This window comes from Pan paniscus, chromosome 3 (genome assembly GCF_029289425.2).
Source record: "Pan paniscus chromosome 3, NHGRI_mPanPan1-v2.0_pri, whole genome shotgun sequence".
In the NCBI taxonomy this organism is placed as follows: domain Eukaryota; kingdom Metazoa; phylum Chordata; class Mammalia; order Primates; family Hominidae; genus Pan; species Pan paniscus.
The window spans coordinates 17,146,930-17,174,344 of NC_073252.2; the positions used below are offsets into that span (position 1 = coordinate 17,146,930).

At 40.5% G+C, this 27,415-nt stretch overlaps 1 protein-coding gene and 1 long non-coding RNA gene across 12 annotated transcripts in view; both read right to left on the reverse strand.

Moving 5' to 3' along the window:
• The window catches only part of LDB2 (LIM domain binding 2), a 397,279-nt gene extending 375,476 nt beyond the window's left edge, over positions 1-21,803 (reverse strand). For 5 of the 11 annotated variants that reach the window (XM_008952150.4, XM_008952155.4, XM_008952154.4 and 2 more), the window contains exon 1: positions 21,251-21,795. In XM_008952150.4, coding sequence (XP_008950398.1) covers positions 21,251-21,382 — 132 coding nt within the window. In that variant the 5' untranslated portion in view covers positions 21,383-21,795. Of the gene's footprint in view, positions 1-21,250 lie in introns of all 11 variants that reach the window. The other 6 variants (XM_008952151.4, XM_008952149.5, XM_063603732.1 and 3 more) reach the window with 3 other exon arrangements.
• A 4,171-nt stretch (positions 21,804-25,974) lies between these two features.
• LOC117979924 (uncharacterized) overlaps positions 25,975-27,415 on the reverse strand; it is a 167,151-nt gene continuing 165,710 nt past the window's right edge. Inside the window, exon 5 of the long non-coding RNA XR_008625102.2 lies at positions 25,975-26,064. This is a non-coding gene — a long non-coding RNA (uncharacterized LOC117979924). The remainder of the gene's footprint in view (positions 26,065-27,415) is intronic.

Sequence of the window (27,415 nt, forward strand, 5' to 3'; positions counted from 1 at the left end):
ACATTTTCAAATCTGTTACCTTTAATATGCATCTGGCAAGAGAGACAGGCCAGATATGGTTCGAAAAAGAAAATGATGTCAGTTTGGAGACTACTTCCAATCCAGGGCAATCCTCTGACTTTCAACTGGAGCTTCAAGGGGATCATTGCAACGAATCATTCTCTTTTCCTTCTTATTCTAAGTTGTCTTAGTTGTCTTTGTGTCTTTGGAATCTAGCATAGTTCCCACTATGTGGAATAAACACATGCTTTCTAGGGATCCTTCAAGCTTTCCAGGTGTCCTTAAATTTTTTAAAATTCTCTGATTATTGCCATTTAACAGATATGGAAACTGAGACCCATTATGCAAATCATCCGAAGTCATCTAGCAACTAACTGGGAAAGTCAATGCATCCATAAGAGTTTGTTAAACTGATGTGTGTTTATGATGAGCACCCAATAATTTTGAAGGTATTCTCGCAGGCATAGGTGAAAATTCTTGTCACTGTTAGAGATCCACAGAGAAATCAATTACTTTCTGAATATTCCTAGAAGAAACCTGGATTCAGGTAGCCATACACATACATATATCAGTAGAAAACAGGGTGTGTACAAGAAACATTTTAAGTGATGTCATCAAAGCCTGAACAATCAATAGAAGAAATAAATTTAACCAGTATTTGTTGAGCTTCTACATTGTGTCAGACACTGCTTAGTAACCTTGGAAGAGCAAAGTGTCTGCAGTTGTACCTAAAGAAGAGGAAAGGGGATAAAACTATAATGCCATATTTAAAGCTTATAGGGAAAAGGAAGACAAACCAATCAAATGGCAAATGGCCCTAAAAGAATCACAAGAGCTTCTCAAAGACAAGAGGCAATTGAAGGAAAACAGAGCCACTAATAACCAAGGAGAAACAGAGAAATAATGAGATTCAAAAATGGCAAAGAGAATAAACTAAATCAATCTATGATTTAAAAAAATAAAAAAGATGTTGAACAAACTTGGAGTAATGAAGATATTGTAAAAGTTAAAGCCAATCGAAAGCAGGTAGGGGAAGAGGCTTGGGAAGTTCACAGATCAGCAGAGGCAGAGGAGGCCATGGAGAAGTTGGACGTGGAGAATTGATGGGCATTGAGGATATGCTGTTACAGCAATTTCCAATGGATTCTGGGAACTGTATAGAGTGAACATCATTAAACTGTACAGTTATTTGGGGCTGGGGGACACATGTACATACAGTTGACAAGAATAGATAAAGATAAAGCCTGAGAAGGGTTCCTACTCTCTTATTCCAGTAACCATAGAGTTTGGCTGGAGACCACTTATACTCAACACCTTCCACGGCTAATCCATTGCCCATACAATTCACTGTCATCTTTTACCAGAAAACTATACAATCCTTCTCTAATATGTCCTTCTGCTTCTGCTTTTAAATCCTTTGAAGCCATTCTCTACTGAGGAGCCTGAGTGTTGTTTTCAAAATGTCATTCTAATGATGTACCTTCTCTCAGACCACCACCAAATGGAGTACATTTTCCATTACTTTTAGAATTAAAACAAAAACCTAAAAAGCCAAAACCCTTAACATCCTATCTGTAGTCAAACACGGTCTGACCCCAACCTGCATCATCAGCTTCTTTGCTCTCTGAACTATGGAGAATCAGCTCCCTCCTGCTACAGGGCCTTTGCACTTACTATTATTCTTTTAAAATGCCATCTTGGCATCGCATGTCCTATTTTTCTAGCTAAATCTCATTTGTTCTTTAAGTCTCAGCTAAAAATTCACTTCCTCAAAGGAGCCTTCCCTAACCACTATTGCCACCAATATAGGTCAGCTTTCCTTATTTATTTTACGCTTTCACAGAAACATGCTTGATTCCTCTAGTGCACTGATTACATTGTGATAAATACTGCACATTTTATCCATTACAACTATACTTTAGTATGAGTTTTTAATTGCTGTACAGCTCCCTTACTTGATTGTAAATTTCCTGCAAGAAATGCCAATGTCTGTTTTTATGCGGTATTGTATGCTAAACACCTGGCCCTGCTTGATATAGATGTACCAAATGAGGGAATGAATAAGATGTTAATGGATCTGCTGAAGAACATATAATATTCCCTATTGCAATAAAGTCAGATCCAAAGTCCTCAGACAAACATTCAAAGACCTCTGACACCAGCCTCTATTATATCTGAGAAGGCAGCATTTTGGCAGGAGAGGATGTGATGGTTAATTTTATGTGTCAACTTGACTGAGCCAAAGGATGCCCAGATACCTGGTTAAGCATTATCTCTGGGTATGTCTGTGAAGGTGTTTTCTCTGAGATTAGGGTTAGAACTCGCTGTTAGAATTGTTGTCTGGGTAAAGCACACAGCCCTTCCCAATGGGGGTGGGCACCATTCAATCTATAGAAGGCTTGAATAGAACAAAATGGCAGAGGAAAGTTGGCTTAACTCTGCCTGGCTGTTTAAGAGCTGGAATATTGATCTTTTCCTACTTTCAGTGCTTCTAGTTTCAAAGCTTCAGACTTGAACTGGAATTTATATCATCAGCTCTCTGGCCCTCAGGACTTTAAACTATACCACCAGCTTTCTTGGGTCTGCAGCTTGCAAACAGCAGATCATGGGACTTCTCAGCTTCCGTAACAATGTGAGTCTAGAGCTTACAATGAATCTCTTCCTGGATATATACCCTATATCTGCTTTTCTGGAGAATTCTAACTAACACAGAGGGAGTAGAGAAGGAAGGGTGTCTACCCTAGAAACAGGAAGCCAATTTAACATCTCCATGAAGCCTCATTCACACTGCATTCTATGGACATGGTACCCAAGCACGGAACACAGAGACAATGATGTCTCCTCTTGGTGTCCAACTCTCTTTACACCTGCAGAGACTTTCCTGTGCAGAAGTCAGCCAACCACATCCTATTGCTATGGCAGACATGTTTGCTTGATGGCATCTCAGACCTTTATTTCCCCAAACCAGATGCCCTTCTTCTTCCCAACAAATCCAAATCCTACAATCCCTTATCAAACCGATCCCAGCCTCCTCCATGACACATGGCCTAAACATTCTTCTTTATGCACTGTATCTTAATGACAGAAGAGAATTTAGCACCATCTTAAAAATTCTTCATGGGTCCAATCAAGATTTAGTGAAGATCAATTAGAATTCAGGTTCTGGGTGACTAAATTAAATCAAAACAGGCCTCCATTTCCTGTTGGGCAGTTTCCACACTGCAAAAAGGCAGCTGACCAAGGGGAGAAGAAACGGCTGAAATCCAGAGCGCTTTGCTAAGCCCCATGGAGCTAATGTCTGCCAGGAAGACCAGGAAGCTTTTCATTTTCACGAAAGGGCCATAGGCTCACTCAGAAGGAGCACGTTTTTCTAGTTTGCATAGACATGTCCCATAGCCTTCTGTGCCTGAAAAGAGAGGAACAGTGCTTGTCTGCATGGTGCTTATAGTTAGTTGCCTCTCCTACTCTGTGTAAACTTTGGAGCCTACTACTTCTTTCATATCCCTCATTCATTCAAGCACTATTTAGATTATCATTTCTGCCCTTGGCCCTGTGTCCTCTGCTGCTGATACAAAGATAAGCCAGGCATCGGATCACGAGGTCAGGAGATCGAGACCATCCTGGCTAACATAGTGAAATCCGTCTCTACTGAAAATACAAAAAATTAGCCGAGTGTGGTGGTAGGTGCCTGTAGTCCCAGCTACTTGGGAGGCTGAGGCAGGAGAATAGTGTGAACCCAGGAGGCGGAGCTTGCAGTGAGTCAAGATCACACCACTGCACTCCAGCCTGGGTGAGACAGCAAGACTCCATCTCAAAAAAAAAAAAAAAAAAAAAAAAAAAAACCACACACACACAAAAAGAGGAGCCAGGCGAGGTTCCCAACCTCAAGAAATCCTTGGTGGTATGACTCTCACAGTGGTGTGACCCTCACAGTGGATTCTCAGTAAACAGATACTGGTCCCACAGTTGAATGTGGGGATCACTGAGGAACCAAAATCGAAGTCATCAGCCAATGAGAAGGCTTTGAATGCGTCTCACAGTGAGACTTAAGACCTTCTGCAACCTACCTGGGCCTCAGTGTCTTCATCTGTAAAGTGGGCGCTGTCTGGAGAGGCAGCGGAGCTGACAAGTGAAGTTCAGCTCTGAACTTGGGAACACCCAGGCTTAAGTCGCAGAGATAGCTCTTGCTACCTCTGAAGCCCTGGGCTAATTACTAAGCCTCTCTCGGCCTCACTTGTCTTATCTGAAAAATGGAGTGGATACCACTACGTATCACAGTAGTGTGTGGCTTAATTGAGGCCATGATGTAAAGCACTTAGCTGTGGGACTCAGCAGATATTCACCCTGATTAGCATGGCTCCTGCTCCTGGATTTTTGAGATTTTCTTTCTTTTTTCATCCAGGCTCCTGCCTTCATCTTTATGGATTTCTAACCATTCAAGGCTTTGAATGATTTGCTTTCTTCCTAAAGTTCTCTCGATACTGTCATTCGGGGAGGGGAATTTGGGCCTTTTTTTTTTTTTTTAAGATTGACTAAGTAACCAACTGGAAGTTCCACATAAATTACTATGATTAACTTCCTGATAAGGATGAAATTTTCCACCCTCTACTCAGACAATTTCTCATGGCCAGAAAAAAAATGATTATTTTTGCCACATCTGAAGTCTTCAGTGGACTTTAAAAAGCTGCTCTTTTTTTCTTTCTCCCTCACCCAAGGTTTAGATTACAATAAGTTAAGAGACCTAGTTGCAGCCATCACTGGGGCATTTATGCTTCCTAGCTTCACCTCCCTGTTTTGAGATGTTTACGCAGTCTAATTCCTCCTAAAATCATCAGAGATGTAGCATTGTTAAGAAGTTAACAGTGCCTTCAATTAAACATAGGAATATGTGGGTCAAAATTTCCCACATAGCACAAGCAACTTAGGGTGTGAGTGTACATGTCTGTGCATGTGTATGCACGTGTGTGCATGTCTCAGTACCGCAATCCTGGCTGGGAAAACCTCTGTCCTCGCTGCTCTCAACAGCTCACTCTTGGCACCCTCAGTTATAACTGGAGGTTCAGCTGGCTATCTTCCCCACTAGGCTGTGAGCATCCTGAGGGCAGGGTTTATATATGGTCCTCCCTCACTGAGCACATAATAAAAAAAAAGCTCAATAAGGTATTAAGGAATGAATGAGTCAATGCAATTCCATCCTAGACAACACAGGGTGCCACCATGAATGCTACTTCTTAAATGGTTTTAAAATCAAAGCTGTAATAAAACTAACAGCAGAGTTCTTTCTTCTCTCCTTTTCAGCAGAGTTCTTTCTTCTCTCCTTTTCCCCTGCCCCCATACAAAAAAGTCACAGGAAATATAGAATTAGGACTGGAAACCATTGCCCCTCCATTCTCTCCCCACCTCCCCCATTCTTTAGTTATCCTAAGGGTATCTGGTATCCCTTCAAGGAGGTCTCCAGAGACCAGGTAATATTATATAGGGTTAAGCTCCTTGGAAATACAATGGAGTGAATTAAGGCTGAGATTTCAGCTTCTAACGAAAAATGTCTTGACATATCCTTTCAGACAAACACCTGGAAATATAATAAACTATATTTTAATGTTTATTTGTTTCAAATACAGTACTTTTTTTTCAACAGACAAATGTGAAGTTTTGAGCCCAGAAAAAAATAGGTTTAAATCACCATCCCAGCAAGCAGTTTTTAAAATAGTACACACAAGTGATCATTTCCATGCAGTTTAATGCACTTAGCCAATAGGCATTAACAGTCTTTTCAGAATAACCTAACACCTGAAGCTTATTTTCTAGTCTTAGTTCAGATGAATTTTAACCTTTCTAAAAAAAACTGGCGATGCAGGGCACCCACTGAACTCAGTAATTTTAGTAGATTCCGCATTTGCATTTCGAGCTTATTTTATGAGGACGGAAAAAAAACAACCATCGAGCCTTCCTTTCTGTGCGGGTTTTAAGACAATGGTGCCCAGAGCATTTTGAGGCAAAACATGGTCCTCTCCAGCCAGTTTGTGCCGAAAGGCAAGACACTGTGACCAGCAAGATCCCTCACCAAAGAAGGTGGGAGAAAAAGAGCTGAAGGAGGCTCAAAAGAGGGCCAAAAATACGTTATTTACCTTGACTTTGTGTTGGATGTGACAGGTTAAAAACAGAAATCAGCAGTCCACCTAACTGGGATCGTAGACTGCGGCTGAAGAGAGAACCTTGGTGTTCATAGCTCATCTAATCCAAGAAAGTCGGAAGAGGAAACAGACTAAGGGAAAGAAAATATTTCTCCGAGGCTTAAGTTTACAGAGGGAAGAAGGTACGAGAAAGATTCAAGAAAAACACACATTCAATGCACAAAGCGTATGGGCCTGCAATGGGGCATGAACTACCATGCAGTAGAGGGAAGAGCCACACCAGATACCCGCCCATTTAGGGCTTGGGATGTTCTTCTGATGTTGACAGATGATTTTTCCCATTCTACCAGTGTGGAAACTGAGTGTCAGAGACTCATGTCCCATGTGCTGGGTGAGGTCAGGTTTCACCGCTTCTTGCCTTTTTCTCTTCCCCATGCAGCCTTCTCCCTTGCCTCCCTGCCACATCACCGTGGGGTCCTCCTGCCAGGCTGACGGCCAGCACATCACTTCTGGTTTCCCACACAGGTCCCAATTGTGTCAAGGCAGGAAGAAAACTCAAGACTAGAGGCCCCAGGCCGCTAAACGATTCATGGCCCACATTGTGGACCTCAAGGATGGGCAAATAAAATGTCACAAGGCAAGTTACATCACCTTGGCTTACGGGAACTTTGCATCTTTAAAAAAAAAACTACCATGAAAATCCATCCTTTGCTTCAGACACACTAGGCTAAAAATAGCTCAGTCAGCCAGTAAGTGTGTGTAATTTTTCCTTTGTGCATCTCCCTATCCACTGATTTCTTCCTCTCAGCAGACAGATGTGCTCCAAGACAGACCACCAGTCCACCCTCCACAAAGGGATCAGAGTGTTCTTGCTCAAAGGCATAGCAGATTGCTTCACTCCCCAGCCAACACAAAACAAAATAAAACAAAACACTGTATTAGCTCCCTTGGCCCAATAGTAGAAGCTAATACTGACTGAATCCGTACTATGTACCAGGTGTTGGTCTGAGGGCTTTCATGCCTTACCTCATTCAATTCCCTAAAACAACTCTGTGAGGTGGGGACTACTGTTGTCTCATTTTGCAGATGAGAAAACCAAGACACGGAGAAGTTAAATAATCATGCTATCGTCCAAAGTATAGTCTCTAAAAGGTAAAGAACCCTGGCTTGGTATTTAAATACCTCCACAATTTGGCCCCTACTTCTTCTCCAGGCCTACACACACAATCATATACACGCTAACACATACACCCCAGACCTTAAGCCTCAGCAGTGTCAAAATCTTCACCCTTCCTAAAATATAATATCACTTTATTTGCATTTGCTGTTCTTTCTACCTTAAACACCGTTTCCACCACCCTTCTCTAATTGGCAAATTCCCATTTATCCATCAAGACCTTCCTTCCCTGTAAATCCTTACTGTGTCCTCAGTAAGCTCTTTTAAGAGAAGGACACTGCCCTCTTCATCTCTAGACTAGTAATATCATGTGTAGTAGATGTTCAATATCCATTAAACAAATAAGCCACAATAATAATTGTTAACCCTTATAGGGTGCAGGCATTATGCTAAGCACTTTACAAGAATTAACTCACTCTATCTTATGAGAACCCAAACACATAGATTCTGTTATTCCCTACATTACCCATAGGGGCATCCCAAGTACAGATGGATAAATTATCCAAGGTCACACAGCCACTAAGTAAAGAAAACAATTTGCATGACTCCAGAAGTTAAGCGCTTATTGCCAATGCTATGGGAGAGGACATGATCTTATTGTACAACCTATGTTGTACTAGAAGCATACGTGTATGAGGCTTATTTTTAAAAAGCATATTACTCATGTAAAAACAGTGATCTGAGGCGGGACGATCACTCAAGCTCAGGAGTTTGAGACCAGCCTGGGCAACATAGGGAGATACCACTTCTAAAAAAAAAAAAAAAAAAAAAAAAAAAAAAACTTTTTAAATTAGTCAAATGTCGTGGTGCATGCCTGTGGTCCCAGCTACACAGGAAGCTAAGGTGTGAGAAATTCGAGTCTTGGAGGTCGAGGCTGCAGTGAGCCCATGATCACACCGCTGCACTCCAGCCTGGGGAGCAAGACGCTGTCTCAAAAAAATAAAAGAAGAAAGTGATAACAAAATGGCTGCCTTAGTGAAATGTGCCTTTAGAAGAAGATTGATATTGGCCACAGAGAATATCAGTTGTTATGACTGATACAAATATGAGCAAGATAGTGCCCAATCCCAAAGACCTTTTTGATCCAGTAAGGAAAACAGGATAACATTACATACAAGTCATGACACAACCCACTTTTTGAGGTATCCCTTTTCTTTTTGAATTAAAGACGTGTCCTTCAGAGGTGTCATAAATTAACTTGCTATATCCCAACTCTCTGGTTCTAGATCAACACTAACCCTTAACATTATTTCAAGCTTCCTCTTCCCACTATGAATTGTGCTAAAATATTTTGATTTATGGACCTTGTGAAAGATTACATGCTCGCTGCCTTTTGACTCAGAAATAATACAAGAGAAAGAAAAGCAGAAATAAAAAAGGATCCGCCCTCAAGTTGGGGATAGGGAGTGAGAGAGAGGTCTGGATTCAAGACTTCTGACTAGTACTAAATGCTAACGGTCATTATAATAGTCATCATAGTTAACTCCTTCATACCAGTAATCTTCTACCACAATGGGAGATAAAATTGATTGTTAAGAATACTTAACTCTGGCCTAAACTTGTAATCCCAGCACTTTGGGAGGCCGAAGCAAGAGGATCACCGTGAGCCAGGAGTTTGAGACCAGCCTGGGTAACAAAGAGAAATTCTATCTCTACAATTTTTTTTTTTTAATTAGCCTAGTGCAGTGTCATGTGCCTGTAGTCCCAGATACTCAGGAGGCTGAGGCTCAAGGATCACTTGAGCTCAGGAGGTCAAGTCTGCAGTGAGTTCTGATGGAGCCACCGCACTCCAGCCTGGGCAACAGAGCAAGACCTTGTCTCAAAAACAAAACAAACCAACAAACAAAAGCTGATCTCAAATCATGGTACAATGGAGCCAAATAATTTTTAAAATATCTATATGGTGTTAATTTTTGAAACATAAACAGATGTAAGAATAATTCAGGCAACTCAAAATTATATTTTAAGAAGATTTAAGGACACGGTAAAATACTCATAATTTTACTTAAAAGAGCTGGATTCAAAAGGATGCTCAATATGCTTGTAAGCAAGTAAAGATTTATGTATATGTATGTGTGCATTAAATTTATATACTAACATGTTCACAGCAATTTTGTTGCACAGTAAAATTAAAGACGATTTTCTTTACCTCCTTGAACATTTTTGTATTTCACAAATACTCTACATTAATAATGTACTGTTTTTAAAACCAAAAAAGGAGACATGTATTTTAAAGCACATGCAGCTTTATTCTAAATAAACTGGCAAAGGAAATCATAAATTCAAAAGCAATGAAGGTTAGTGATGTGTTTTTCAACATCAATAGCATGACACTAAAGATCAACACTGTTTTGGCTGGGCACGGTGGCTCACACCTGTAATCCCAGCACTTTGGGAGGCCGAGGCAGGCAGATCACAAGGTCAGGAGATCAAGACCATCCTGGCTAACACGGTGAAATCCCATCTCTACTAAAAATACAAAAAAATAAGCCGGGTATGGTGGCGGGCACCTGTAGTCCCAGCTACTCGGGAGGCTGAGGCAGGAGAATGGCGTGAACCCAGGAGGCAGAGCTTGCAGTGAGCTGAGATCGTGCCACTGCACTCCAGCCTGGGCGACAGAGCGAAACTCCGTCTCAAAAAAAAAAAAAAAAAAAAAAAATCAACACTGTTTTAAGACAATTGGAAAACTGAAAACGGAGATATGGGCTTGGAATACAAAAGTTTTTGTAGTGTTGAGGTGCAGATTAATGCTTGGTAAGTGTGTTTGGATTTAGCCAGTTCCTGGTAATTACATAGTGACAGGAGAGTGCTAAGACTTGAAAAAAAAGAAAAAGAAAAAGAATAAAAAGAAACCTGAGATGGCTTATGAATTGACAGCACTGCTTAGTCCAAGTTAGCCCCGCTTGGGTTTGACTTCTGCACTTCCATAATCAGGAGCTTGGGCTAGATGGTCTCATAACCATTCCAGCCCTGAAATTCTAGGATTCATCTAATTTGGGACTAGTAGGTTCCATCAAATTAGAACCTTTCAAAGGCAGGTAATATGCACTGACTGTTTAAGTTTAATTTCAAGTAATAAATTTCAGCCAACTACATGGTAATCGTGTTAAACTTGTAAGGTCTAAAAAAGGTTGTTTTTTGTGTGTATTTCCAATTGGTCAGTTTTATGTATTGGTTTAGCTTTTGCTTCTCTACACAGATTTTCAATATTGAGATCAAATCTTCATGAGTCCTAAGAAATGACCTACGTTGGGAAGAGAAGTTTAACACACCCTAACTCCTACCAAAAGGAAAAGAAAAAAAAAGGGCTACAAATAATTTAACGTTTGAGCTACACAAGATCTTACTTTATAAAAGTTGATAAAAATTATTATTAATATGACTATAAAAATCATAGGTGCCCTGGTCAGAGAAATGAAGTATAGGACAATGTATGTAATCCGAAGAATTCCTATTGAATTCTTGAATAGGAATTCAATAGGAATTCTTCAAATCAGCACAGTGTAGTGCCCAGTTGCATCTGTAAAAAAAAAAGAGACAGGTAGCGTTACTACCCATCCACCTGATCCCTGTGGCCAGAAAGATACCGTATGGTACTGTTCAGCACTTCACTACTTCCACCAGTGTGTGCATTAAGCCACAAGGTGTCACAGTGAATCAATTGGAAGGGCTGTTATCAGTCCAGACACGCAGGTGGTGCTTCAGGCTTCTGACCAGTGCTGACCCAGCTCCCTTGGAGAAGTCTGTGCTGGGCTGCATATTGAGAAGCATGCGTCCTTAGAAGAAATGGCCAGTCAAGGCCAGTGGGTGTGTGCTCTCCAGCCCTCTCCTGGGGCCCCCATTCAGACAGCCCTGCAAAGACACTGGTGAAAGGGAACCTTTTAATGTTTTGTTGTCTCCACTGAGTTCTTAAATGGAGAAAACCCCAATCACAGCTTTTTCCCAACAAAACGGAGTACACATGGTCTCATACATTGGTCAACCCTTACTACTTAACCATAGGTATGCCTAAGAAATAATTCTAGCCTTGAATTTGCAGGAGATTGTGACTACTCTGCCATTCCTCTCACATAACAAGGTATATGATTATTATGTCATCCCTGCCATATAACAGTGAAAAGCCCCTTTGGCATTATCACACGAGAACAACCAAACTCAAGAGTCCTAGATCATGTTATTGCAAGTTTTGTTTATTAAATTGAAATATGCTAGTGCAGGCATGTAAAAAGTATTTTTAAAGATACTTTTAAGAAATGAAGCAATGTTTGGCATTACTTACATTATTTAATTTGCTGATAGAATCCAGAATAAGTGTATCATCGTCATCGTCATCATCATCATCATAGTTCCCAATGATGTGGCACCTATCATATACCAGGCATTATACATGCATTTATTCTTTACTTCGCAATGTAACTTTCAGGCTAAGGAAATTGAGGCTCAGAAAATTTAAGAAACTTCCTTAATATTACACAGCAAGTAGAAGACAAACTCAGAGTTTGGACCCAAATCTGTATTACTATAAGTCATACTGAGGTTGAAGCCTTTATGTTCAAGGCTGGTCACTCTTTTCATTCCAGAAGAAAAAACTATTGGTGAAAAAAAATGTTCATATTCCCTAACCAAAAGCTGCACACATACACAAACACAATCTGATTAGGACAAATGTCTCTCTCTCTCTCTCTCTCTCTCTCTCTCACACACACACACACACACACACACACCAGTTAGCAAACACAAAGTTATTACAGACCACAGCATCATATACTGATAGAACTTCCCATATTTTCTGTTGTGCAAATCACTTCAAATAAGCTAATTAATGGCCCCGAAAGCACTTACCTAAAATGCAAAGTGCTCCAGGAAATGTAACATATTATCATGATTCATACCGTAATTCACGGCTGTGGGCTCCCAGGTAGATACAGAGAGAGAGAAGTAGCAGAAATATCAAATGAGAAAAGAAACACTAGGATAAGTATAAATATTTTTAATCAGAAGTCAGGAGATTCCCAACAGATTTGCACTATCCAGAGGGCAAAATAGTCAGGTCAACACTCCCTTCAGAGAAGAAATTTTGTTCTCTCAGGGCTTCTTTTTCCTTTGGGCTGGACATGCGTTCTAGCAGTGAATGCTCACTGGGCTATTAGGCTCACAGATTCTTCTCCTACTGGAACTGTAGGCAATTGTTGGTAAGACTTGGGGAAAATTTTAGCATTAGGATGGCCAGTGCTGGAACAACTTAATTTTCTTTATTCAATAGATAATATTTTGCACATGAGCCATGTGCTATATAGGGCACTGGGGATGCAATGATGTATAAGACAATCAGGTCCCTGCCCTCATGGGGCTTATATTCTATCAAGGACAAGCAAATACTTAAGAAATAAACAAGAAGCAAGAAAATACAGGCTTCCGATAATTCCTATGAAGAAGGCATGTGATAGAAAGTGATTGGGGGTTAATTTTAATTGTTTGAGGAAGGGCTCTCTAGGAAGAGAACATTTAAGTTGCTCAGTACAGGACCTCCTAATTGCTGGGACTCTTTTCCTTTATTGTCCTTCTTTTCTTTTTCTAATTGATTACCTGCAAATAAAGCCAGCACTATGCCAAATCCTAACTCAACTGAGGTCTCCTAATACTTAGCTGAGTTATTACAGAGAAAGCCATATATTCGGTGTTCCCTGACCGAGGGCAAAGGTCCTGCAGTGTGAATCAGCCTGGCAAGCTAATGGATCCCAAAGAAGCCCTCCGTGGCTCCAGTCCAGTGAACACTTGGTAGCAGATAAGAATGGACCATCAGGAAGGAAGGGATCAATAGATTCTTAAAACCAGAGCAAGGAGTTTAGAGCTTGCTCTAGGTTTGAGAGGAAGCAGGAGAGTCACATGATCTGATTTATGCTTTAAAAATATCACCTTGGCTGTTTGTGGGGATCAGATTATAAGATGGAAAGGGGGGGCAGGGAGTGCTGTTAAGAGGCCGTCCTGATTCCAAAAAGAGAGGCTGGGGGCTTGTAATGTCACCAGAACAGGACAGATTCCTCTTCTTCAGAGGGGTCTGCCAAATCCTTAACGCTAAGCCTCCTATTTTGAACTGGAAGACTAAAACTTCAAATTAGGCTGGTCCAACGTGGTACTAATGTGAGAGAAGGGTGTGGCTACCAGGGCGTCCAAGAGGAAGTGGGCAGCTGGGAGGCAACATCCCTTTACCAATATGCTCCAGGACAGACCATACAGTGAAAAGTTAGATGATCCAGCCCCTGGGCTCTCAAATCTCAGGATGGCCATGCATGAACTGAGGCCTCGGTTGCTTGTCTGGTAAAGGAGAACCAGAATGCGTGCATCTCAGGCTTTGGGGGTGGATCAAATGAGGAGATCTATCTTATCTTCAACAACTGGCAGGCATTTACTCTCATGACAATGGCTTTGCAGGTAGCTAAAGTGGTCTGCAAGGGTAGGAAGGAAATATCACCTCCCACAAAGAACTTCTGCAGACAGACAGGATGTGGGGAGACTGACTTCCTCTCAGGAGTAGATTAAACTAAGATCCTGAGAAGCCAAACATGTTGGAAGTTCTTTCCCCTTTATGTCTTTATTTTCCCTAAGATTCCTAATTGATTACCTGAAAAGGGAGCCAATACTATACCCAATTTGAATTGTAATTTAATTTCCTAACATTTATTTTGGTTATTGTTTCCACCAAAAAATGAGATAGCTTTTATACTCATTCACTACTGTTTAAAACAATAAAAACACTATCTTTCCCAGGGCACAACTAAGAAGAAGCACTGAATGGAAATTTAAATATTTTTAAGTAAAAAAAAAAAAAACCTTTTAGATGACTAGGCATTATATTCTATAACAGTTTCAATCACTCTTCAGATAAAGTGGGAATCTTAAGTATTCTTTTTTTTTTTTTTTTTTTTTGAGATGGAGTCTCGCTCTGTCGCCCAGGGTGGAGTGCAGTGGGACAATCTCGGCTCACTGCAGCGTCCGTCTCCCAGGTTCAAACAATTCTCCTGCCTCAGCCTCCCGTGTAGCTGAGACTACAGGCGTGTGCCACCATGCCTGGTTAATTTTTGTATTTTTAGTAGAGGCAGGGTTTCACCATGTTGACCAGGCTGGTCTTGAACTTCTGACCTCATGATCTGCCCACCCCAGCTTCCCAAAGTGCTGGGATTACAGGCTTGAGCCACCGCGCCCGACCTTAAGTATTCTTTAATAAGGAGTGTAATTTGGGTTTTTTTGTTCAGTAACCAGGGTATATTTTCCATCCCTGGATCCATCCCTTGGAATTTCACTTGGTCCCTTTGGAAATTAAGTTAGGCAGTTGAGACACATCTAGCAGAATCAAGTTAGTGAATGGGATCAATTTCCAAGCCACCTCCAAAGTCAATTTGTCTTAGAAAACAAAAATGAATATATATTCACATTAAAAATTTCTATAGGTAAAACTAGATTCCTAGCTCGTGTTTCCTATTTCAAGAGAGGTGCTATGGCAGAGTAGTTACAACCTCTGAAGCTAAACTACCGTCTATTTGACCTTGGACAATTTATGTAACCTGTCAGTTTCCAGTTTCCTCATTAGTAAAAGTGCAGATGTTAGTAGATATTAGTATCATACGACGTGATCATGAGGGTTACTTGAGCCGACATACAAAAAGCACCTAGTATTCATACTTGCCCAACAGACACTGAAAACTCCATAGATGCTATTCTATGACTGCCTTTCAGAAAGGTGTATATACCTTTCACTACAGGAATAGGCCCACGATACACCGTGTATTAACCTATCATGGCTCTCTGTTGTAAGTGTGGTTTGTATGTCTCCCCTCATTATCAAATTGTAAGCTTCTAGAAGACAGAAAATATCTTAATCATGTTTATATTTCCAGACCCTGAGACTGTCATTGCCTGAAGTATGGAAATTCTTGAAGGAATGCCTGAATTTTGTTTTAAGCATTAATAGTTGCCTAGGTTCAAATGCATGCTGCCAGAATTTAAATTTTAAAAAAAATCTAGGCTCATATTGATTTTTAAAAATTTAAAAAGAAGGAAAACGCCTTGTCAGAAAATGACGAAGGTATTTGTAGTATCTACATCCTTTGGACATTTTTTTAAATGCTATGTTCTGACACTTCAAAAAGACATTGTTTTCCCAGGTCAGTTATATTTTGAGGCCCACCAACCAAATCCAAATAAGTAAGTTTATGAATTTTGTTCTTGATCATTTATAAAGTTGGATGTTTGGGGTTGTTTTACGTTTCGTTTGCTTGTTCAGAAAGCGGGTGCTCTGTGTTCCTCATGAAAAATGAGTTAATGTGGACAATTGTAATAAAAAGAGATTTATGGCCCTGTTCTCCATATACTTTAAATTAATTTCTTTCTGGACCCCAAACAAAAAGCTAAATGTTTAAAAAATGCATAGCGTTTAAATCCTACATCATAATTTACACACCAAAAAGAGAGAAATTTAAATGTGCATTGATTTTAGGCTGATAAGAATCTGTGTTGAATGTGAGTTGAAAGTTCTTTTTTTTTTCTTCTTCTTGGCCTCCTATGAATAGTTAGTTTGCAGCAATTTTTAATTAAAAACAGTTCCCATAGTAAGAAAATGGGGGAAAAAAAAGACTTCAAGAAAATAAAATCAGTATAAGAGTCTTACAATTTGTTTTCTGAGGGCCATGTAGAGATCCTGAAAAATAAGAGAGTTTGGAAGTTCTCATTTTTAAAACTGCACTTTTGGTTTCATTTAACATTTTCAAAATAGCTTTCCTTTCCACCACCCAGCCCCCTCCCCCACCTCACCAACCCTCTTCAAACAACTTGCAAAGTTCTGTTTTTAACACTGAAAATCATTCATATATCTCAGAGTAGCAGCAACATTTTTCTTTCTAAATTTCTAGGGGGGAGAAACCTCCAAGTTACCACAAAGCATTTTTTCTTTTTCTCCACCTATCCAAAATAACTAATCTCATTTTAACTAGATTCCATCTGAACATCAATGATACCAAGCTATTCCATGAATAAACATGATGTTACAACGTGAAACCCTGTGACTAAAGTATATAAAAATGTAGCTGAAAGAAAAGAGGACTAAGAATCCCCCTCCTCCCCACCCCCTCCCCAGGGAGTTTCAGAGTTGAGCTGAGAAGGGGTGAAAACCAGCAGATTTAAATTTCCAGGTCTTCGAACATTTGTAACCTTCATATTAAATCCTGTGAAACTAAAAACTGTAATTCTATAAAATCCTTGTGCGTACAGCTTCCGATTGTAATCACAGTTTTCTCTTTTGGAAGAGGATGTGTAATATTGATAAAAGAAAAAAACCTCAAAACAGGAAAAATACATAACGGAACTCACACTTTTCTGGTGTTTATGGTATTTTTTTTTTTAATTAGCATGGTGCCAACATGAAGAACTATGTATACTTAAAAATATCTTCACTTAAATGCAGACGTTTTTGGTCATTTGAATGAGAAAACAAGGTATAGAAAAGTTATCTCCTGTAACAAAGATTTGTGAACTTTACTTGATAAACTTTCGTAAATTTTATAATAATCGAACATTAGTTAAATCCCTTCACTTACAATGATGTCCACTGTAATGTTTCTCATATATTTTACCTATATTTTCATCTCAGGGCTGAGACCTAAAAATGAAAAAATACGTTGTTTTTGCTTTTATTGAAGCTTTTCACAGAACAAATTCTGAAGTCTTCAGAACATATTTTTATATCCTATCTGACTGTATTGTGTGTACAGTGTTAAAACTATATAATTGGGTGGTTGTATTCTTCCAAAATACATTTGGCACTGCCAAACCATTCAAATACATGAATTTTGGAAGACATTGGGTCAATTTTTGACAGCATACGCAACAGAAAATGTAAACTTCTTTCTGCTGCCTGGGAATTACAGTGAACAACAGTGATGCCAACCTCAGAATTTTTCTTAATTTCATTTTAAAGGGTGGGAAGAGCACCCACACATTTCTTTATTAAATTCCACTGAGATTCTAAAGTTGAAAAAAAAATTTATTTCCCAGAACAGCTAGCAGCATTTAAAATATACTTTTGTTGTTGTTGCTGTTTGCTTTTTAATGCATGCCTATTCCTTTACAGAGAGGTGAGGTCCTGTTAGTACTTAGCCACTTGCTTTCCTTTGCCACAAAGATTATGGATCTAAATGACCTCACATAAAATAAATGTGGGGGATGTGAGATGAACACTTTAGGGAGAGTGAGAAGCAGAGGCGCAAAGCTGCTTCAGCTCAATAGGAGATACCAGGCCCCAAAAAACTTCAGAATTGTATTTCTCAGGGAAGGTGCTAATTTAAAAGCATTGGTTTTCAAATTCTCTCCTTTTGTCTACTGATTCACTGATTGGCTAGTCAACAAATGTTTAATGAGTACCTACTTGGTCCAGGAACTACTTGCTCTAAGTGCTAGCTTTAAGAACAGACTGGACCTTCAAGTTTTCTTCACCATTACCCAATTATTTTATTATTGGATGTGTAATATTGATAAAAGAAAAAAAAACCCTCAAAACAGGAAAAATACATAACGGAACTCACACTTTTCTGGTGTTTATGGTATTTTTTTAAATTAGCATAGTGCCAACATGAAGAACTATTTGTGATTTTGTGATTTTGAACTAAATACCATGAGCAAAGAAATAATGTCTGCACTCTTTACTTCATAATACTTTTTCATGCTAAAAAAAAAAAAAAAAAAGAAAATCTGAATTTTCAATTAAAGGGACACTGTTGGTAATTTGCAAATGAGGAACCAAGACCCATGCTAACTAGTTTGTAAGAGTTAGAAATAATATTAACTCCCAAAGCCATCCTCTTTAAACTCAAACTTCCCGGCTTCTGAAGAACTTTGATTTAATTTAATTGGAAGAAATGCATGGATCCCCATGAGAAAATGCCCTGGGATCAGCCATGGAAGGAGAGTAGGTAAACATCATGGTTCTTTACTAATTTCTTTCCATATAAAAAAGGAGGTTTCTAGGAAATTTCCAGAAACTTGATTACAATTTCTTCATCACATACTGATTTGCTATATATTTTTTTTCTAGCCAGGTCCATGTTCCAAAAGGGGTGAAGACTTGAGAGTATTACCCAGTGGGGTGTGTGTGTGTGTGTGTGTGTGTGTGTGTGTGTGTGAGATATTAGGACTTAATGAAATAATACTATATACTATAGGAGTGGAACCAGAAGAGAGAGAGGAAGAGAGAGATGGAAGAGGGATGGGTGAGTCAGTCTTGCCCAAAATGGTTGTATGCTTTGGCTAAATTCTCAAAGTAGTCACTCAAAGGCATATTTGATTTTGCGTGTGAATAAACTAATAACTCTTGCTGAGTATCATTGTATTTTATCCCAACCAATCCCTCTCCAGAACTCAGAGCAGCTTTATCATAAATAACAATTATTGGTAAAGGTATAGTGTAACTTTACATGAAAGTTGTTTTTTTCAAAGTACATACATCATGATCAAAATTTAATATTTAATGTAAATATTTAAATATCTTAGGAGCAATTATTTGATTCTCTCTCCTTTTCATATGAAATAAAAACAAATGTATGGCATTGCGTTCATGACAGTACTTACTGCTTAGCAAAGAAAAAAAGAAGTATTGAGGCAATTATTTGAAAAATTATTTGAAAAATTATCTAATTAAGGAGGGAAAAATGTAAACGGTTAGCTCTAGGACACACCAGAAAACAGTTCATAGCACTTTACTGTTACAGGCAGGGAGGTTTAAAAAAATCTTTAAGATTCGTCATAGCAAGCTTTCTTCTCTTGGTTCTTGAGCTATGAAGTAGTCTTTTTCTACTCAGAACTAAATCTCTAAAAGTAATACCCCATAATCCAAAAGTTAGGAATTCCTGAGTTTAGCTCTCACAAAAAATAATGTACCATCTTTGCAAAGCATACTGTGAAAGGAGGTCTTTTCAAATGTCTTGTTTCAAATGGGAAACAAACCTGGGACCATATTGAATCCTGCAGTTTTTTTTTATGAGGGCAAGAGTAGGGAAATCTTGCAGATAAGTCTCCTAGCTCAGACCTGGCCAAGTGCTCAGTAATGGGCAGGAGGGCAGGCAGATATCAGAGAAAGCTGCCTGTGTTCCTAACTGCAGGAGGATGGAGAAGAATCTCTGCAATTCCTCAAAAACTTTCTAAAATGTAAGGTGGACAGGTCATTTTTAAATATTGTTGCTGTTCAAGAATTGAGCCATAATGGTCCCTGGCCTCTTTTTTTTATAACTAATCATACTTTTAAAAGACTATTTTTTCCAAATTTGTATTGCAATTAATGTGTGCCTGAACTATAAGACATTTTCTATCCTAATTCTGAAAGCAGCCTGTGTCAACCAATGGTTTATGCAGAGATTTAAGATTCCAACACACAGTTGCAAAGATCTGAAGGAAATATACAAACTGTTACACACACAAAGCAACATACACAAAACAGCAAGCACAAATATCAGTCACTGCCAACAGTTCACCATCCTAAGCAAAACATAGTTTGCACTTCTATAGAAGCTACTGGCTTCTAGAAAGAGCAAGAGTACCAGCAGTCATATTTAGCATCTATGGTGTATTAACATATAAAGAAAACAGCAGTCATTAAAGACAACCCAGCTTTTAAAATACATATAAGTCCTTGTCCAGCAGTTAGCCAATCAGAAAGCAGGTCACATCTTGTTAGCTGTATTAAATACACGAAACGTCATGAATTCTCTATGGCTCTGTTGACAATTCAAGCCAAGTGTGTTTTATCCCATAGCACAAACTTAATGGAGTCCCTTCCTAGAGTTAAAAGTCAATCTTCAATCTAAAATTCCACCAGAGCTATTCCCTAAAAGCTCTTTGGCATAAATCTTGTGGTATTTATACTCTGCAGAGAAGACTAAATTCCTAGCAATTTCCACTTCCTAAAGTGACTTTGGTGCACCTATAACAAACTCCTTTTCCGAACACTTCCACACAAAGCCCCAACTTACAGGCAGATGGACAATCCAGCAGCAAGACCTGCCAGCTGAGCTAGCACAGAGAAAAAGTCAACTGACATAAAATATTTAAATTGCAGGAGGCGAGTCTGGAGTTTTGCATTTAAAAAGTTCTGAAAGTCCTGTTCTCTCTGCTCCCAGAGTTGCTGGCTGCCTAGGAGGCTGAGTCTCCCTCTCTCAGGCACAAGATCTCAAATATGCAAAAACTAGAGCTGACTTGAAAGCTGAACCAGCTCCTGTCCTAAGGTAGAGTGATCAGGGGGGCACGGCCGACAGCAATAGGAGAAAGTCTAGAGTCCCCTTGCCCCAAGCAACTGGTTTCTGATTTTAACACTGAAATATACAAACATGTGTCCCTCCAGGGCTAGTTCTGAGAAGTAGGCAGGGTTACTCTTCTGCCCCTTTTTACCTCGATTTTGGTGACTCTGAAAAGCAAATACAGGTCAAAGCAGACTTCCTCTAGGATTTGTAAAAAAAAAAAAAAAAATATATATATATATATATATATACATATGTATATATATATATATATATATACATATGTATATATATATATATATATAGCCAGATGCAAACAATCACAAAATTCCTTGGAATTATATCTCAAGAAACACCAACAGGACGGACTCAGAGCCTGTAAAACACCAGAGTTCTGGAAGAGCAACATTTCTGGAAACCCGGCATGTGAATCAAGTGCTGGGTTGTCTCAAGATTCCGGCAGAAACTGTCCTCTGCTACAAGAGTTGCTGTGCCTGGAAACCCAGCGTTCAAACTCGTGGATTCATCCTGGCGCTCATTTCCACGTACGTGGTAGTATCAAGTGGGACACTTCCCATAGAATTCAGCCAGAAACCCTAGGAAAAGCTAATGCATAGCTTAACAAAAATACACAAACACATCCCCAAGGTTGAAGTACTTACCTCTGTGCGAGACTGCAGTCTCTTGTTCATCTCATAGATTCGGTACTCTGGCTGTACCATGTATGGTGTATGCCTCCTATAAAATGGGCCGAAAGGAGAAGAATAGAAGGGGTCATGTGGTGTGCTGGACATCTTGCCTGCTTTTCGAAAATCAAGCTAAACAGAGTATCAGTAACGTCCATGCAGAGCACATGGGCTGTGTTCTTCCCAGTACAAAGTAGACGCACGCACACACGCTCACACACACACAGAGGCAGGCAGGCAGGCAGGCTGAACACGCTGGCTGGGAACTGCTGTCGGAGCCCTCTATAGCAGGAGAGGAGAGGGAGAGGAGAGGAGGGAGGGAAAGAGGGAGGGAGGGAGGGAGGGAGCACGGGAGAGGAGGGAGAGGGAGAGAGCAGGAGCTCCAGAGAGGGAGGGAGGTTGGTATGGAGGAAGGGAGGGAAGAAGGGAGGGAGGGAGGAGGGAGAGAGGGAGGGAGGGAGAGAGAGAGAGAGAGAGAGAGAGGAGCTGGATAGCTTTAGGCACCACTGCTTGTTTTTAAAGAAGCAGTTTGTGGAGAGGTCATTTCCTGTCCACACTGTAGACTAGTTCACAAATATAATTCTCCTCGCAGTCTGACAAGAGGTCTAAGGTTTGGTTTTAATTTTTTTCCTCCAGCCAGGACCCTTCACAACCTGATTGCTAAGCTTGTTAGCATAGAGGTGGTCTAACCGCTACATGAGCCGCTCACCCCTGACAACCACACTGTTGTAATGTATCGGAAATGTTGATTACTACAAAATACAGAAACACGGGCACTATGGTGCCCCGAATTGGGACCGGTGATTCACTCACATGCAGAGATTTATTTCAGCACTAATCTCCCTATGTAGTTTTGCTTTACTTGCTGTTGTTCCAAGGGCTGTTATATTCTTTGCCCTCCACTCCATCTCACCCCCATCTCTCCCCACTCACCCCTCTTCCCAGCCACCTCCCTCTTCTCCCAAGACTTCATTCAGGCCCTTAAGGTGCCTGGGCATTTTCAGGTAAAAACAGTCGTTCTGAATGTGGAATGTAGAAAATACACTTAAGGAGAGCAATGGTCTTTTTTCCCAGGAAGGAAAAACAAAAACAAAAACCCAAAGCAGAACTCCCAATAAGACAGGAAAAGCAAAGAAGGAGAAAACTGCCACAAAAATGACCATGGAAAATTTGGTTGAGAAGGAAATTGCAAATAATTGAATGGATCATCCCCAGATAACATGTCCAACTCTTATGGAGACAAAGTCTGTATTTTCCAAGATTGGTCAAGTAAACAAATATTTTCCCAACTGTGGTATATGATAACCATAAGAAATCCCAACAGCCCATGGAAGGGGAAAATCTCTATAGAGAATTAAACAATCTATAAAATAATCAAATTCTGCTAGAACCCACTATAACCAGAGATACGACACTTAAACAAAGCCCAGCCACACAAAATTTAAATGTATTGAGCTAACACCTAGGTAGGTCAGTGGTATTAAGGAAATAAAGCAAAGGACCACCAAAAAGCATAATGAATTCAAGACCTGAATGCAAATGCATGCAAATGAGACATTTCTTCTTTTTAATAAGCAGATTAATTAACTTTCTGCCCCAATCATGGCTTGGGTATCTCCAAGTCACTAGCCAACAGGGGATAGAGTATTGCTAATTCTGCAATTTACACTCTTAAAAATACTCAGACACAGAAAAGTGTATTGCTGTCTTGATCAGTCCTTCTTCATAATTGCATGAAATATTTGCTGAGTCCACCCCAAGCTTCCAGCAGCGCAGCCCAACACACTAATGTCGCTTGCCAGGATGAGATTAGGGTAGGTATTACACTAAGGCTGCTTGGAACTTGCGCTAGGAGACCCCAAGGCAGGCGAGAATGCTTGGTTTCAGGTTTCATTACAAATCCGAAAGCTGGACCAAATTTGCTGCAAGGTTTGTCAAAACACACAACCTTCTAAAGACAGGATTTCAAACAATTTTGGCATGATTTACGTTTTGGTATGGCAGCCACTGCAAAACCTAATGGTTCCTTATGTTTAAACTCTCAAACTAAAGACATTCTGAAAGTTTAGTGTCTGCCTGAGTTTGTGTTAATGTGACCATTTCAGTTCAAGAATGAAAGTAACACCTAGGCAGGCGTGTGCAGGCCAATAGTAACAAAAAAAATGAAACAGTTCAAAAATCCATTTAGGAAGGGAATCCCTCTCTGAATAAGGTTCTGGTTTGCTCTCATTTGTTTCTGCAGACCATTGCCAATTATAATTGGAAATATTTCTTGCCATTAATAGTGAAAGACTCTCATTTCAGAACTACCTGAAACTTGATAATGCTGATCCATATCCCTGATTCTCATCCCCGTTATTTCAGGAGTCTCCGAACTGGTCCCCCTGCCCACAGATTCACAGTCCTCTTCTAACTTGTGGTCTGTCCTTATTCAAATGAGAATGTGGATTGCAGATAAGTGAAAGCGATCATGTCCCATGTTTTCCCCCTCAGTGTTTCCCTGCTGCCAGTAGGAAAACGTGCAAGTTCCTTAGGAACATGGCATACAGGGCTCGGTAAGACCCGCACTTCTGTGCTGTCTCTTTCTCCCTCTGTCACATACACACACACACTCACACACACTCATTCATTTACTCATTTGTGTGTTCATTCATTGATTTATTTGCTATACTTGATCTTCCTAAACTTGCAATCTTTCTTATGCATGGCCACATTTGTACTTCTGGCCCTAGTTTACCTACAAACTGCTACTTATCCTTCTATTAAATTAAATTGTCTCCTCCATAAATCTTTTTAAATTATACATTCATTTGTTTATTTATTCAACAAATATTCCATTCACAGTGGATAGAGGCAGAGCCAACAGCATGGCCAGAGCACGTTTCAACCCTAGCTCCACCATCTAGTTGTCGCGTGAACCTGAGCAAAGGACTCAGTCTCTCTGCACCTCAGTTATCTCATTGCAAGATGGGGACAATGATAGAAACTAGTCTATAAGATTGTTGCTAAGGATTAGCAAATACATCCAAATGCATTAGAACCCTGTCATCTAAACGCTCAAATAATAACATGATAGGCCGGGTGCAGTGGCTCACGCCTGTAATCCCAGCACTTTGGGAGGCCAAGGCGGGCGGATCACGAGGTTAGGAGTTTGAGACCAGCCTGACCAACATGGTGAAACCCAGTCTCTACTAAAAATACAAATATTAGCCAGGTGTGGTGGCGCGTGCCTGCCCAGCTACTCAGGAGGCTGAGGCAGGAGAACTCCTTGAACCTGGGAGGTGGAGGTTGCATTGAGCCGAGATCGTGCAATTGCACTCCAGCCTGGGTGACAGACCAAGACTCCATCTCCAAAAAAAAAAAAAAAAAAAAAAAAAAGGAAAAGAAAAAAATAGCTGGACATGGTAGTGGGTGCATGTAATCCCAGCTACTCAGGAGGCTGAGGCAGGAGAATCACTTGAACCTGGGAAGTGGAGGTTGCAGTGAGCCGAGATCTCACCACTGCACTCCATCCCGGGCAACAGAGCAAGACCCTGTCTCAAATAATAATAAAAATAATAATAATAACATGATTATTATGTACCTGATATCTGCTTAGGTTCTAGGGATCACTGGGAGGCCAAGGTGACATAGCACACAGGCTACCTGCCTTCCTGCCCCTTGCCATCTAGTGAGGGCAAGGGAAAGACAGTGTAGAAGAGCTAGTAAATATTTGGGAACATAATTTTAAACTATGGTGCATGCTCTGTGCGGTGGCTCACGCCTGTAATCCCACCACTTTGGGAGGCCGAGGCAGGTGAATCAGGAGGTCAGGAGTTTGAGACCAGCCTGGCCAACACAGTGAAACCCCATCTCTACTAAAAATACAAAATATTAACCACGCGTAGTGGCAGGTGCCTGTAATCCCAGCTACTCAGGAGGCTGAGGCAGAAGAATCATGTGAACCCGGGAGGTGGAGGTTGCAGTGAGCTGAGATCGCACCACTGCACTCCAGCCTGGGCAACAGAGTGAGACTCCATCTCAAAAAAAAAAAAAAAATTCATCCTCCCCCTTGGTGTCGTCAGTGTAGTGTAGTTTCTATATTCTTCTATTAGAGGACTTCTATTAATACATAAAAGGAACAAATACTGTCACTTGTTCAGTACTTGCTATGTGCCAGCCACTGTGGTGAGTGGTCTACACAATCACTCTTAGTTTATCTTGCAATAAATCTGTGGAATTGATTTGATTACTATTCCCATTTTACCCAATGGGAAACTGAGGCTATGAGAGGCTAAGAAAGTTCTTTGAAGTCATGCAATGAATAAGTGACAGAGACAAGATTCACAGCCAGTTTGCCTGACTGCTTGACTTAAGCATTTTGCTGCTCAGAGGTCAGGTCCATCCTCATCTCAAGGGCATTTCTGTTCTTTGTCCCCGGTGGCCAGCGTGGTGCTGAGCCCATAGTAGACGCTCAAGACACATGGACCTGACTAAATGGAAGAAGAAGCAAAGGATAAAGTGGCTCCCCTCACTTGGATTTTATTCTTCGTTGTCTTGCTTAGTTTCAGACACTCAATGCCCCCTGCCTCGCTCTGACCCCTGCCCCTGAAGCCCTGCCCTGCAAATCACCACTCCCATCTTTGTCATTGTCCCAGATCTCCCAGCATAGATTCCTAAATCCACAAGCTAGGAGGTGAATCCTTTGCACCACCAGGTTACCTGGTTGTCTTTATCGTTCATCTGTTTGTCTTCTTTCTTGCTTCTTGAAGGATCAGCTATGACTGGTCTTCTTCTGGGTCAAGGATGAGCTAAGAAGTGAAGAAAACAAAGTGCTTATTTTAAGATTGTAAATCAACTTCTTCAGAAAACCACAGAGAATTGCAAGTATGCAGTATTTGTACCCTAGCAAAGAATAAACAAGTCTAACCCCCAACACAACAGTTCTATTACCCCCAAAGATTAAGCCATGCTCATTTACGCATCATTTTGTGTGTTGAGTATGAATGAGTTCCCAAAGTCCTCATGCAGACGTTCAGGGTGCTCTAAAAGCTGGCCTGCCCTTTACACTCGGGACCTCATTTAGCTGCATTCACCTTAGGTTTAACCCACAGAATGATTATTGTTCCTTTAAGTGGAAATACTTACCCACAGTTTAAAAAGTGAAGAATTTCACATACAATCCAGATTTTCATCTTCTCTGAAAAATTATAAGCTCTGACCACCCTTGGCCCCATCCCTGCTGCATGGCAGTGTGCAGTGGGGCCGGCCTCTTTGTTCTTGCCCGTTCACCATGGTCTCTGTCACTCTACAGCTGTCCCCTCCAATGTCCCTAATTTCCATTTACCTGCCTGGTTCTTCCAAGTATTTGAAATATTGTCCTTTGTCTTAATCTATCAATTGCATCCTTTCCAAATCCTTCAACCAAGCACTGTTTGCTTCAGACAGCCAGCTTTCTTACCACTCTTCAATTCCCCTTCTCTACCATTCCTTGCCTCTTTCTTTCTTTCTTTTTTATGGAGTTTTTGCTCTGTTGCCCAGGCTGGAGTACAGTGGTGCAATCTTGGCTCACTGCAACCTCCACCTCCTGGGTTCAAGCGATTCTCCTGCCTCAGCCTCCCAGGTAGCTGGGATCATAGGCGCCCACGACCATGCCTGGCTAATTTTTGTATTTTTAGTAGAGACAGTGTTTCACCATGTTGGCCAGGCTGGTCTTGAACTCCTGACCTCAGGTGATCTACCCACCTTGGCCTCCCGAAAAGCTAGGATTACAGGCGTGAGCCACCTCGCCCAACCCTTCCTTACCTATTTCTGTGCCCTATACAACCTGCTTCTTCGGTCAATAAGCATTTCACTAATAGGTAAAGGCAAGGTAGAGCTGAGATGTGGTGAGGAATACAGATAAATGAAAACACAGAAGGCGTGGCAGATTTCAACCCTGGTGCCACCACTTAGTTGTCACGTGAACCTGAGCAAATGACTCAGTCTCTCTGCACCTCAGTCATCTCATTGCAAGATGGGGACAATGATAAAAACTAGTCTATAAGATTGTTGCTAAGGATTAGCAAATACATCTGACAGCATTAGAACCCTCACATCTAAATGCTCAAATAATAACATGATTATTAGGTACCCAGCATCTGCTTAGGTGCTAGGGATCAT